Raw genomic sequence first — 14,517 nt, 5'->3', positions numbered from 1 at the left:
AGGACATGATTGAACTTTGTGACTTGTCCTGTATTTCCCTCTGTTGTGATTAGTCATTCTACTTTAGGACAAGAATCTGCCATACAAGATCCTCTCTCACATAACATTTCTTTCCTTCATAATATTTCTTACCATAAATACATCTTCATATCCACAACTTTCTTTAGATCTCTTCCCTCTACTAATTTCTGATGCCCACTCAAACCAAAAAGGTCAGATAATGCAAGGCAAAACAGAGGAGAGCCTTAGATTTTGAGAGGGACCTGTCTGCTTAAAGTTCTTGGGGTTCCATGAGGAAAACAGAGGTTTCTCCTAAAATGGGTTTGTGGCACCTTCTGTTTTTCCTTCAGCAGTCTCAGGCTATCAGAAATTACCTTAGATTCTCTCATGTGGGCATCAAGAGTGGCAACAAGAAAGATTAGGGAAATAATCCAGACAACTGAGCAAAAAAAGAACTTACTACTGTCCCTACTGTAAAGGTGGATAAACTGAGGCACCATGTGGTTTAAAAATTCATGTTCACATAGAGTCAGGCTCCACAGCTCACTGTCTTAACCATCCTGTAATTTTGCCGACTCTATGCCCAGTCATGGATGCACCTGTATGGTAGCTCATGGCCCCCTTAGAGCTTAGAATCTGGGTTTCATTCCTGCTCTACAGCTATATAATTTAACAATTTTCCTCTGAATTTGTTGGATTCTAATCCTACATATCTCAAATTTTATTATTACTGAATCTTAAAGGAGGCTGTGATGTCCTTAGTCTTTAGAAATATTAAACCTATAAATAAAGGGCTATATGAGGTTAAACATATTCAAATTTCTATATGGTTTAAAACATTGAGGAAATGTATTGACAAACAAACTTAAGAAACTGCAACCAATCTACTCTGGACAAAAATTTAGATACTATCTCTTCAAAATAAGCTATCTAGTGGTATTTACACACATTCTTCCATATATCAACAGTATTTCACATGCTCATAACCTTAAAAATAACTGAAAAGTGTCAGAATTATAGGCCTTACACATTTCTGTGGGCTTGAAAAATGATACAATATAGATTGTCTTTAAGGCAGCTAAGAAAATGCATAAACTTCTAGAGTAATCAGTTTTAAAAAAAAAGAGTTCATACCAAAGGTAGTAATACTATGATTAAAAGAGAGCTCAACACTGCAGGTTCTTAAAGGCAAAAGTTAATAAAGCCTTGTTTTTGGTAGTGAATCTCTGCCTTGCAAGATTATACACATGGTTCCCCCCCTTCATTTGCCTCTTGCAAAAATGTGGTGATGAACCAGGTTTGCTCATGCAGATGATGATACTCTTCAAAATGGTTGCAGAGAAATAAAATGAAGGGAATATGGTTCACTTAATAATCTCATAAATTAGAACTTATTACCCCAGTGACTCTTACATAGCTCCAGACAAATATTTGAGAGATGAAATGGCCTTTTGCTACCAGTATCTTATGTGATGCTTCACTTTTTGATTCCTTGGATAACTACTTACAACTCATTAGCCCATTTATGCCAGAGGTTGCAATTTTTTGAATTTTTGCATGAGTGAAAAATCAGACCTTGTCAATGACCTTGAGCAGTATAAGTAACTCCCACATGCTTAGCGTTCCAATAATGGAACACTAGGCCTAAGTGGGTTAACACAATAATGAAATCATGCTATTCAACTAATTATACAACTTATTTGTTTCCTCATCTCTAAAACATAGTAAGGGACCAGTTATTTTAAAAATACATCACAGTGACAAGTTTATTTTTCTCTCAGTTTGGGCTTGTTGTTTAAGGTCATTGCTTGGCATAAAGAAAACAAAAAGGAGAAACAAGAATAGAAACATCAAATAGAAGCAGCAGCAGCAAAAGAAAATGAAGAGGAACAACAAGAAGAAAATACAGACTGGAAGAAAGGAAAAAGAACAGGTGCGTGAATTAGAAGGCCTATTATACCTTTTATCCTTTCCTCGATTCATGAAATTTGAGTTAAGTCCAAGAGTATCACAACAAAAAACAAGCGAAAAGATACACAAAGAGTCACCCCCTGAATTTTGTTAAGAATTAGACAATGCTGCCACTCATGCCTGGCTCAGGCGCCAGCAGGAGGAGGGCACCCTCCAGAGATTGCAGGACAAGGGGGAAGACTCCTCCTTACCCTACATGCACCTCCACCGCTGCCACCGAGGCCCGCATTATAACACCTTAAGGTTCGTCCCCACCCCAGGACAGGATGGGCCCGTGAGCGCTCCTACTCCCCTTCCCAGCCCCCAGACTTGCCGCTGCTACCAACGCTAGCGCCGATGCCAGTACAACCGCTGTTGCCCTCAATGCACCAGCCCACCCTACAAGCCTCCTATCACTTGGCCCCCACGGGTGCCCTCCTACCACTCTGGTCAAGCTGCAGTCTCTGTTGCTGCCACCAACCTCATGAGGCAAGCTGCAGAGCCACGCCATCTACAGGCTCCAGCATACCACAGGTGACTCCTCCTCCTCCTCCAGCCTGGCTGGGAGCAGTTGCGCAGGCAAAGCCAGAGAAACCTAGAACAGGATGCAGGGAGTGGAAGTGTTAGAGCTTCACCTTGTCACGCTGGCCACTGGGCGGCAGGGACCAGTTTCATTAAAGGCACTCACACCCACCCTCCAAAGTCCAGCCTCTCTTTCTGGCAAAAGCTGGCCAGGAACTGGGGCCTGGGCTGGGTGTGAGTGCCTTCACTGAAACCGGCTCCTGGCCAAGTCCAGCTGGCCAGGAATTGCTGGGCCCATCGGCACTGCGCTCTTCGGGGAGCCCGTGTAGGAGAAACTCAGACCCAGCCAGCCCTCTCCACCCAAGTGCTGGTTCCCATTCCTGACGCCTCCACCCACAGTGCCCTGTCCCCCTCCCTCCCCCTGGTGCCCTCTATTCCCTGCCCGGTAGTCCCAGGTGGTCTCCACAACACAGAGCGTGCGTGAGGGCGTGGGCCAGGGAACCACAGTGGGTGTGAGAGCCCTGTGGTTCTCAAGATTGCATAAGCACGAAGAGATCACCCTCTAGAGTCTGGAGTCCGGGAAGAGGAGAACTCCATCCTTCCATGGAGGCCACCAGAAAGAGGAAGGAGGCCACAGCTGTCGCTGCCGCTGCTGCCTCTGCAGCCCACCAACCCCACTGGCAGTATAGCCCCCGATAGCACCCCTAACCTGCCCCCTGTAACCCTGGGATAGCACACCCAACAGCTGCAGGCAATGTAACCAATACCCCCCCAAAACATCCCAACTCCTCGGCCGCAGGCAGTGTTAGCACCCGATAGTGCCCACCTGACGCAGCCACAGGTATTGCTGCACTAGACAGCGCCCCAAACCCGCCCCACCCTCACCCCGCCATGGGCAGTGCAGCTCCTGATAGCGCACCCCCAGTCACAGGCAGTGCAGCACCGGACCATGCCCTTAAACCACCCCCCACTGCCAGCATTGTAGCCCCAGATAATTCCACCCAACCCGCCCCTGCCACAGACAGTGCAGCAGAAGACAACGCCCCTAAGCCATCCACCGCCACTGGCAGTACACGTTAGTGTACACAACCTGCCTCTCCCGACCACCCCTGCCACCTCGGGCAGTGTAGCCCCCCATTCCACCACCAGCAATGCAACCCCAGAGAGTGCCCCCAAACAGTCCAATGCCACAGGCAGTGTAGCCTTTGGCAGTGAGCCCCTATAGGACATCCAACCCTTACCCCCAGAAGAGGGCAGTGCAGCCCTGGATAACTCACCTACCCTACCACATTTCTACCACTGTGGCCGAGCTGCGGTCTCTGATGTCACCACCAACCACAGCGAGGCGAGCCGCGGAGGCGCAAGCTCCGGCTCCAGCCTCCAGCATGCGGCGGTGCCTCTTCTGTCTTCCAGCCCGGCAGGAGAAGCTCTCGCCGCTAGCCTCCCTCCTACCGCTCCGTCACCACCACCACCAACAGGGAGGGAGTGCCCCAGGCTCCAGGCTCCAGGGGGCGAAAAGTGACTGAGCCTTCCAGTTCTTTAAGCCGGGTACGTAGTAGCTCCCCACACCCACACATAAGTGCCAGAAATGACGCGCCGCTGCCTCAGCATGCTTTATATACTGAGGTTAGGAGACCCCGGACTACGTGTTCTGATCGGATGAGAGAAAAACCTCTAGGCCTACTCTGATTGGACTTTATTTTCATGCTGTGATTGGTTGTCTTAAGACTTGCTCTCATCCAATCAGAACATGCAGTCTAGGAACCGGCATGCGCATAACCTCAGGATATAAATAATGCTGAAGCAGAGTTACGTTTTTTTGTTTTTTTTTTTTTTAGGTTTCCGTATGTTTCTATTGAGCTGCTCAGTGCCCGGCTTAGAAGACCAGGAAAAGGAGTCACAGGTCGTATGTTGGAGGCTTGAGCCGTGGCACCATGGCGCGGCTCGCCTCGCTGCGGTTGGTGGTGGCGGTGGACATTGCAGCGCAGCTGGAGGGGTAGGAAGAAGAAGATAGTTTTGGGATAGATAGAGGTGGGTAAAGAGTGTGGTTAGTGCCAAAGGGAAAAAAGGATAGCGAGGAGGAGAAGGCGTTGCAAAAAGATGATGGGGAAAAGATGGTGGGGAAAAAAGTTTTTGGGTAGATGGAGGTGGAAAAACAGGGTGCAGAGAGGGAGGGAAGGAAGGTTTTGCAGAAAGACGGTGGGTAGAAAGTTTATGGGTGGATGAAGGGGGAAAAGAGGGTGGCAATTGGGAAGAGGAAAGAGTGGTGGGGGGGGAAACGGGCGAGCAGTAGGGAGAGAAGGTTTTGTGAAAAGACAGTGGGGAGAGAAGTTTTTGGGTAGAGGAGCAAAAGAAGATAGCAAGTGGGAGAAGGAATAAGAGGGTAACCAGCGGGAGGAAGACAAGGTTTTGCGAAAAAACAGTGGCAGAAAAGAAAGATGGTGGAGAAAAGATGGTAGGTAAAAAGTGTTTGGGTAGATGGAGGAGGGAAAGAGGGTGACAAGGAGGAGGAGAAAAGAGGGTGGTGAGAGGGAGCAGGGAAAGAAGTTTGGGGAAAAGACGGGAAAATAGTTTGGGGTAGATGGAAGGCAAAAAGGAGGGTGGCAAGCAGGATAGGGGAGAGAAGAGAACGAGTGGGAAGCAGGGGCAGACTGTGAAAAGATGGGGAAATTTTGGGGGGTAGATGGGGAAAAGAGGGAGGTGAGCAGGAGTGGGGAAAAGGCTTTGAGAAAAGATGGTGGGGAAATGTTTTTGGGTAGATGGAGAAGGGAAGGAGAGTGGCAAGGAGGAGCCAGGGGAAAGACGATGAGGAAAACAGTTTTTGGGTAGATAAAGGGGGAAAAGAGGGTGGTGAGCAGCAGTGGGGAAAAGGCTTTGGGAAAAGACGGGAGGAAATGTTTTTGCTTATATGAAGGAGCAAAAGGGCGTGATGACAGCGGGAGGGGGAAAAAGAGGGTGGCCAGGGAGAAGGGGGAAAATACGGTGGGAAAAAAAATACGGTGGGAGAAAGTGTTTGGGTAGATGGATGGGGAAAAGCGTGGTGAGCGGGAGAGTAGAGAAGGCTTTGCGAAATGACGGTAGGGAGAAAACGGTGAAAAAGTTTGGGGTAGATGGAGGAAGAGAAAGGGTGGTGAGAGGGAGAGGGCCAAATGCGGTCAGGAAAAGAAGGTGGGGAAATGGTGGGGGACAAAGGTTTTGGGTAGATTTTTAAAAATAAGATTATTTGTATTTTCACTTTTGAGTAGTTTGAGTTCTTTAGATGTTTTGTGTATTAACCTCTTGCCTGATGCATAGTTTGCAAATACTTTCTTCCATTCTCTGGGTTCTGTCTTCATTATACTGATTGCTTCCTCTGCTTTGGAAAAGGCTTTAAGTTTAACGTAATTACATCTTTGCTTTTGTTGCTTGTGCTGTTGATGTCTATTTGAAAATTCCTTGTCCTAACCAATTTCATGAAGCATTTTATCCTATGTTTTCTTCTCTGGTAGTTTCATAGTTTCAGGTCCTGCATTTAAATATTTATTTTGAGTAGATTTTTGTATATGGTAAGGTAATGGCCTAGATGTATTCTCGTACATGTGGGTGTTGGGTTTTCCTGGTACAGTTTATTGAAGAGATTGTCCTTCCCGAATGTGTGTTCTTGGGGCCTTTGTTAAAAATGAGTTGACCGTAAACGCGTGAATTTATTTCTGATTTCTCTATTCTGTTTCACTTGTCTATGTCTGTCTGTCTCATTCGTTCATCTCTCTGTCTCTCCCCTGCCCCTTTTATTGATAGTACCATACTGTTTTGATAGTACCATGCTTACCATAGATTTGTAGTATATTTTGAAATCAGGTAGTGTGATGCCTCCAGCTTTTCTTTTTATTCCAGATTCTTTTGTCTATCTGAGGTATTTTGAACTTCCATGTGAATTTTAAGATTCTTTTTCTATTTAAATGAAGAATGTCTTGTAGTTGAACACGGATTGCATTGATTCTGTAGATCGCATTGGGTGATATAGATATTTTAACATTCTTCTAGTGCATGGACATGGGATATCTTTCCATTTACTTGTGTCTGCTTTAATATCTTTCATCTATGTTTTATGAAGTTTTCATTTTGGGAAAAGAAGAAAATCTTTGTTCCTTTTTGAGAAGGTGAAAATTTTTTGGTAGTGTAATAAGATTTTGCTGCGTCTGCTAAAGCTGCCAAGCCATGCTAGACTGAGGAACGATGTTGTGTACAGAATGACACTCAAGTTGAAATGTGTCTGTGGGCTGTATGCCCCACCCTGCCCAAGCTAAAGTGGGAAAGGAGAGCCTTGCTTCCTCCAGGGCCTTGCCTGGTCCCACCCCTGACACTGCCTTCCCCTAACCTAATGAATTACTGTAATAGATTTTTCCGTGTTGAATCATTCTTGAATTTCTAGGTTAAGCCTGACTTTCTCCTGATGCACCTTTGCTTTAAATACTTCTGGATTTGATTTGATTTGTCAATCTTTCATGAATGTCTTTCTTAGCCTCCAGGTCCATAGATATTCAGAGCAATTCTTCCTAAAACAAGATGAGATTTCAGATGCATAAGCCAACCCCTCCCCAGTCTTAACATAATTTGGACAAGTGACGAGTCATTTAACCAGTGTACACCAGTTAGTCCCTAGAATAGATTAAAACATTTCCCCAAAAACTGAAAATGCAAGGTTAAGAGGTTTAGAAAAGTAGTTAATTTCTAAATATTGACTCTGTTTCTGGCTTTAACAATAAGTGACCCCATTTTCAATTCAAACTGTGATTGGTCATCCAAATTATAGACTCTTAAGATAGGCTCAGAAATTTCAGAATTTAATTGCCATGAGATTTCTAACTCAAGTTTATCCAAAGTAAGACACAAATACTCTTCTAAGATATTAAGTTGGAAATTTACATGTGTTTGAGGGAGGTAATCACTACAGGATAAGACACTAGGTTCAAATTTCAAGCCAATCAAGACAATTTTTATTTTTTATTTTTTTAGATGGAATCTCACTCTGTCACCCAAGCTGGAGTGCAATGGCGCGATCTTGGCTCACTGCAAGCTCTGCCTCCCGGGTTCACGCCATTCTCCTGCCTCAGCCTCCCGAGTAGCTGGGACTACAGGCGCCCACCACCACGCCCGGCTAATTTTTGTATTTTTAGTAGAGATGAGGTTTCACCGTGTTAGCCAGGATGGTCTCGATCTCCTGATCCTGTGATCCGCTGGCCTCGGCCTCCCAAAGTGCTGGGATTACAGGCATGAGCCACCGCACCCAGCTGACAAATTCTTAACTAATCTATGTACTCTTTGCCCACAAGCATGCAGCCGCCAATTATGTGGGTTGACAGACGGAATTATAACCATATTTGCCACTGTTTCTGACAGAAGACAAGCCAAAGTCGCTCTTTCCACATGTGGGTTTTTATTTCTAGTCCTTCACATTGACCATAGAATCGCCTGTGGCTTCCAAACCTGTCGTAAGCAGTTTGTTGTTGCTCTTCTGTATGTGATTAAGTGGATTTACCTTTTGTATACTCATAGCTACCATCTCTGTTTATCATTCATTTAGGGTCCTTAGACAAGGTACAAGACAAACAGAAGAGGGCATGTGGGGTCAAACTCACTAGCTGCCTGCCTGATTTTTCTGCACACAGGTGAGATATTCCTGCACATCCTCTGGTGACCCCAGAATGAGGGGGACTCGCTGGTGAATTGCCTCGGGCTTCACATCCAGTACAGGCTGGGTCCCCGTGGTCGCCAAGCCTCCTGCCTGCTCAATGATGTAGGCCACGGGATTGCATTCATACAGGAGCCGGAGCTGTGGAGGAACAGAGGCAGGTGAGTAAACTCTGCAAGTGGCCAAATGTCCCGAGCCATGCCCCTAAAGCTGGGGGAGAAGTTTGTACTGCGGCGCTTCCATCTGGCTAGCATGAGCGCACCATGCACCTTGCAAGAGTGGGCCCGAGCTTTAGAGCCTACAGCAGGCCAGATGCATCAGATGGCACTCATCCAGAAGCCTTGGGGGCCCCTCTGGCCAGGTGACTGAGCCATGTATCTACCCATCTTGTGATCCTTGTGCTTATGAGAGACCTGCCTCTTGACTTTGAGATATGAGATCTAGGCATCTATTTCTTGGTTCAACAAGAAGCAAACTGATGCTGCAGGCCTGGGTGGAAGCCTTTATATGTGAGACCTCAAGGCTGGTAAAGAGTCAAGCTTGGATGGGACAGTAAGGTCACCTTGACCATGCCGGCTTGTCTCTCTGGGGACAGCCACAGTGGCTGGGATTGTGTGGAGGAACTCCACATCTTAAGCTTTGACTTTTCTAACTAGTTTGCCAGTGTTTCAATGGTCTTGTCTTTTGACCCTTAGACTAAGTGAAATCCCATCGTTTGCACTCCCATAGCATCCTGTACTTCCCCTCTGGTACCACTCATCACACTGAGGCCTCTTTAATGCCTGGCTTCCTCTGTAGGCTGCTGTCCATCCTAGCTGGTCACTGTACTATCTGTATTCTCAGTAGTGCCGACACAGAGAAAGTGTTGGCTCCGGCCTGTAATCCCAGGATTTTGGGAGGCCGAGGCAAAAGGATCGCTTGAGTCCAGGCATTTGAGACCCCATTTGAAATAGTGAGACCCCATCTCTACAAAAAATTTAAAAATTAACCAGGTGTGGTAGCGCACACCTGTGATCCCAGCTATTCAGGAAGCTGAAGTGGGAGGATCAACTGAGCCCCGGAGTTCAAGGCTGCAGTGAGCTGTGATCGTGCTACTGCCCTCCAGTCTAGGTGACAGAGCAAGAGCCTGTCTCAAAAACGAAGAAAGTGTCCAAGCAAGGCCACTGTGTTTCCTGCACGAGGGGTCCCAGCCGAGGGCAGAAACTGGGTTGAAATCAGCCTGTGCCCTGCTTGCCAGTCTCTGCACAAGATCCAGGGCTGCTGTTCAGAGGAAGGAAGGCCTTCTCTAACCCTCCTGCAGGCACGTGAGAACTGGCAGGAGGCTGCCTGTGTCCTGTGAGTACACGGTGAATTGAAATGAATGGGGTTGGATTGAATGGACTTTTTAGGTCTATTTCTGTGATGATGTCATGACACCCCCAGCCTGACTCACAACACACACCCCCATCACCTTAGATTCAGGATGTCGTTCTGGCCGAGGCCCTGCTGCTGTGCATGACTCAGTATCATCTTCTCCTTTCTCCCCATCAGTGCAACCTGTGTAACTTCCCAAAAGTTCATTCTCCATTATCACCTTACGAAATGGTTGACCCAGCTATGTGCAGCCTTTCCTTACCATTCTTTTCTTCCAGTCCATTTTGGTGATATGTTTAAACTACTTTGAGAAAGAGTCATATATTATGGTAATTTTTTTCTATTTTTCTATTATATATTTATATGTTATTATATATTATATAATATTATATATTTACATATAATATGTTATATATTTATATATAATGTTATTATATATTTTTTCTATTGTATATATTATATATATTAAGGAGAGGAACACGATGCCTTTGGTCTGGGCTGGAGATCCAGGCATTCGAGAGAAAGTAGGTGAAGACTCCATGGGGGTATTTACTGCCATTTTGGTCAGACAGTGTAAGGTGCCCTCACCCTAGACCTCTGGCTCTTAAAGTAGTGGGTGCCCAGAAGGGTGTAAAAAAGTTGTGGTGCATGCGGGCTGTCTGGGGGCAGATAGTTCTGTCCCTCATTACCCACAGGAGGGACACTGGAGGCCACGCTGTCCAGGACAGTCTAGCCAAGGAGACTCTCACCTTGACAGCTTATAGCGCTCAGCATTTTTCTCCCCTTTTATGTGGGGGATTTGGGGTATCAGATAATAAAGTCTCAGATTGTAATCAATTACCGTGTTGAGTCAACTACTTTAATCAAAAAAAGCTCAGCATTAGTACCTAATGCGCTTGTCTTGGAGCCAAGTTACTTTTGCTCTGACCTCAGATGCCCCTGTTGTAGGAAATTTAATACCAAAATGCCCAGGGCTTCATGGCACCTTGGCCTGCAGGCCATGTGACATGTGACCTGTATTTTTTTTTTTTTTTTTTGAGATGGAATCTCACTCTGTCACCCAGGCTGGAGTGCAGTGGCGCGATCTCGGCTCACTGCAAGCTCCGCCTCCCAGGTTCACGCCATTCTCCTGCCTCAGCCTCCCGAGTAGCTGGAACTACAGGCACATGCCACCACGCCTGGCTAATTATTTTTTGTATTTTTAGTAGAGACGGGGTTTCACTGTGTTAGCCAGGATGGTCTCGATCTTCTGACCTCGTGATCCACCCGCCTTGGCCTCCCAAAGTACTAGGATTACAGGCGTGAGCCACCGCACCCAGCCATGACCTATACTTTCTCTGCAATTAAATCTACACAGCTATACGGATGCAGACACACACAGGATAGGAGTGTGCACATGCACACACAGACACACACACACACACGGAGACGTCGGCACAGGGACCATGACAGCAGAAACGCGGAGATTAGGATCCAACAGAACTTTCAGTATGGGTGGTGGTTATGCGCAGCAAACGCAGATCTATCTATGGAGTGACATGTGCTTACGGGACATGAGTATGTGATCCCATGTGGGTATTTTCTGACTCATTTACGATCATTTGAATAATTAGTAATAACTGATCTTTATGTTCTCCCCAATGTAACTGAGTAAGTGACCAGAGTGGTTCTAAGAATTTCCATGTCTTCGCCGGGCGCGGTGACTCATGCCTGTAATCCCAGCACTTTGGGAGGCCGAGGCGGGCGGATCACGAGGTCAGGAGATTGAGACCATCCTGGCTACATGGTGAAACCCCATCTCTACTAAAAATACAAAAAATTAGCCGGGCGTGGTGGCGGGCGCCTGTAGTCCCAGCTACTCTGAGGCTGAGGCAGGAGAATGGTGTGAACCTGGGAGGCGGAGCTTGCAGTGAGCCGAGATGGTGCTACTGCACTCCAGCCTGGGCGACAGAGCAAGACTCCATCTCAAAAAAAAAAAAAAGAATGTCCATTGTCCATGTCTTCTACTTGCCTCACTTAGTCCTCCATGGTGCTTAGCTTTCCTTCAGCACCACTTCTGCAGGCTTATCAGTGTTCTTAGTTCAGTGGGTGAATACACCTGGGCTAAGCACTCACATGAAGAGAAACACCTGATACACCAACCTATTAAAATCTCTCTGGCTTCATGTGCTGTGTGAGATCTCTCAGCGTGGCTTTGATTCTTAGCATTTGAATAATTCAAATCTCAAGGTGACTCTGAGAGACAGAAAAATGTGTCGCTGGTTGTTGGTGTGTCAGAGAAAACAGAGGCCTTTATTTGATTTGACTACTTACCTACGATTTCTGTGATTGGCTAAAATTCAGATGCATTTTTATGGGAGGTTCTCTGCAAGATAGCTGGATCATAAGGTTCTCACTTGATAATACAAGTATTTTAAGTTTTGCATCATTAAGTTGCAATTAGACCTTCCAGGAACTACCTTTCCAGATATATTGGCTGAGTTCTGAGCAGAAGTTCTTATTCTGAGGTTTGGAAATTCTCTAGGGGATACTTGGGCAGACTTCAGGGCATCAGTGAACTCCCTCAACGTGTAATGTGTATGTAATGTGTACGTTTACATGCATTTGTTCTGGGAAGTGTGTTGATAAGTTTTATTAGGCTCCCTATAGGGACCATGATCCCAAATCAGCTGGTGCTGAAGCTAAAAGTCAGATGCAGCCTGTGGAAAGTGAGACACACAGCTGGTTCATGGTGAACGGTGGGTGTGAGGCTGGAGGGGGTAAGACCAGTGAGAATCACCAGTCACATAACGTCAGCCTGTCGCCTTCTTCTTCAAACCTCCCACAGCCTGGAGACTCACTCAAGGGAAACAGAGTTCATTTTTCCTCCCCTGCCCATCCCCACACAGACATGCCATGAAGCAGTGCAGTAGCCAAACAGCAGGCGTGACGGGAGGGAGCTCCCCCACCTCCCTGACCGGATGCACAGCCAGTGGACAAGGGAGAATTACCTTGCCCTTAGGGCTCTTCTGGTTGGCTGGGTACAGGAAGATTCCTCCATAGACCAGGGTGCGGTGCACGTCAGCCACCATGGAGCCCACATACCTGGCCCCATAGGGAGCACTGCCATCCTAGAAGACAGAAAGTGAAGAGACAAGATCCAGTGGCTTTCAGGATTAGCCAGCACCTGCTCGTGGTCACAAGTCCAGTTGGTGTGACCTCTGCCTTCTTGAACCCCTATCCTCCACCCACTAGTGTAGGAATTGAAAAGATTATATAATTGTGCATTTCATTTATTATGAGCTCCTCAAACCTTATCGTGTGACTGGACTTACCAAATGCAGGACTGCTTAAAGTATGAGACAATATCCTGCAGCAATCTTAAAAGAGCCGCTAAACAAACAGAAAGAAAAAGGAAGTCACCCATCCCACATGCAGTGCCACCTATAGGCTCAAAATAAAGGGATGGAAGCCAAACATATAGAAAGCAGAAAAAAGCAGGGGCTGCAATCCTAATTTCAGACAAAATAGACTTTAAACCAATAAAGTTCAAAAAAGACAAAAAGGACATTACATAATGGTAAAGGGCTCAATTCAACAAGAAGACTTAACTATCCCAAATAATATGTACCTAACACAGGGGCACCCAGATTCATAAAGCAAGTCCTTAGAGACCTTCAAAGAGACTTAGACACCCCCCCCACAATAATAGTGGCAGACTTCAACACCTCACTGACAGTAATCACTGAAGCAGAAAATTAACGAAGATACTCAAGACCTCGAATCAACACTAGACCAAATGGATCTGTTAGACATCTATAGAACTCTCCACCCAAAACCAGAAAAATATACATTCTTCTCATCACACACAGCACATACAGTAAAATTGAACACACAATCAGACATAAAACAATCCTCAGCAAATGCAAAAGAACTGAACTCATACCAACCACTCTCCAACCACAGCCATCTCATTACTGGGTATATACCCAAAGGAACAGAAATCATTCTATTGTAAAGACACATGCACATGTATGTTCACTGCAACACTATTCACAATAGCAAAGATATGGAATCAACCTAAATGCCCATCAGTGGTAGACTGGATAAAGAAATATGCTACATATACACAATGGAATACTATGCAGCCATAAAGAAGAATGAGATCATGTTTTTGCAGGAACATGGGTGGAGCTGAAGGCCTAATTATCTTAAGTAAACTAACACGGAAATAGGAAACCAAATGCTACATGTTCTCACTTATAAGTAGGAGCTAAATGATGAGAACACATGGACACAAAGAGGGAAACAACAGACACTGGGGCCTACTTGAGGGTGGAGGGAGGGAGGAGGGGGAGGAGCAGAAAAGATAAGTATTGGATACCAGGTTTAGTACCTGGGAGACAAAACAATCTATACAGCAAACCCCCATGACAGGAGTTTACTTATATAACAAACCTGCACAACTACCCCTGAATCTAAAATAAAAGTGTAGAAAATAAAATTACACCTGCATCATAGGAATATGTTATAGTGTTCTGAACCACTGTAGGATGAATATATTTAACAATAATATATGACATATTTTCAAAAAGCTAGAAGGAGGATATTGAATGTTCCCAACACAAAGAAATAATAAATGTGTGAGATGATGGATTTCCTAATTATACTGATCTGATCACTGTATATTATATATAATGAAACATCACTATGTATCCCATAAATATGTACAATTATTATATGTCAATTAAAAATAAAACAATGGGTCTGGCATGGTGGTTCACGCCTGTAATCCCAACATTTTGGGAGGCTAAGGCAGGTGGATCACCTGTGGTCAGGCGTTCAAGACCAGCCTGACCAACATGGTGAAATCCCATCTCTACTAAAAATACAAAATATTAGCTGGGCATGGTGGCGGGAGCCTGTAATCCCAGCTACTCGGGAGGCTGAGGCAGGAGAATCGCTTGAACCAGGGAGGCAGAGGTTGCAGTGAGCTAAGATCGTGCCACTTCAGCCTGGAGACAGAGCAAGACTCCACCTCA

General features: G+C 45.8%; 1 protein-coding gene across 1 annotated transcript in view; it reads right to left on the bottom strand.

Moving 5' to 3' along the window:
- Nucleotides 1-7,868: 7,868 nt before the first annotated feature.
- The window catches only part of FBP2 (fructose-bisphosphatase 2), a 35,344-nt gene continuing 28,695 nt past the window's right edge, over nt 7,869-14,517 (bottom strand). Inside the window, exons 6-7 of the mRNA XM_520718.7 lie at nt 12,487-12,606; nt 7,869-8,284 (exon numbers count right to left, since the gene is read on the bottom strand). Coding sequence (XP_520718.3) covers nt 8,090-8,284; nt 12,487-12,606 — 315 coding nt within the window. The 3' untranslated portion in view covers nt 7,869-8,089. The remainder of the gene's footprint in view (nt 8,285-12,486; nt 12,607-14,517) is intronic.

The sequence above is a fragment of the Pan troglodytes genome, chromosome 11, assembly GCF_028858775.2.
Source record: "Pan troglodytes isolate AG18354 chromosome 11, NHGRI_mPanTro3-v2.0_pri, whole genome shotgun sequence".
NCBI classification, from domain to species: domain Eukaryota; kingdom Metazoa; phylum Chordata; class Mammalia; order Primates; family Hominidae; genus Pan; species Pan troglodytes.
This window is presented reverse-complemented; position numbering and strand designations above follow the sequence as displayed.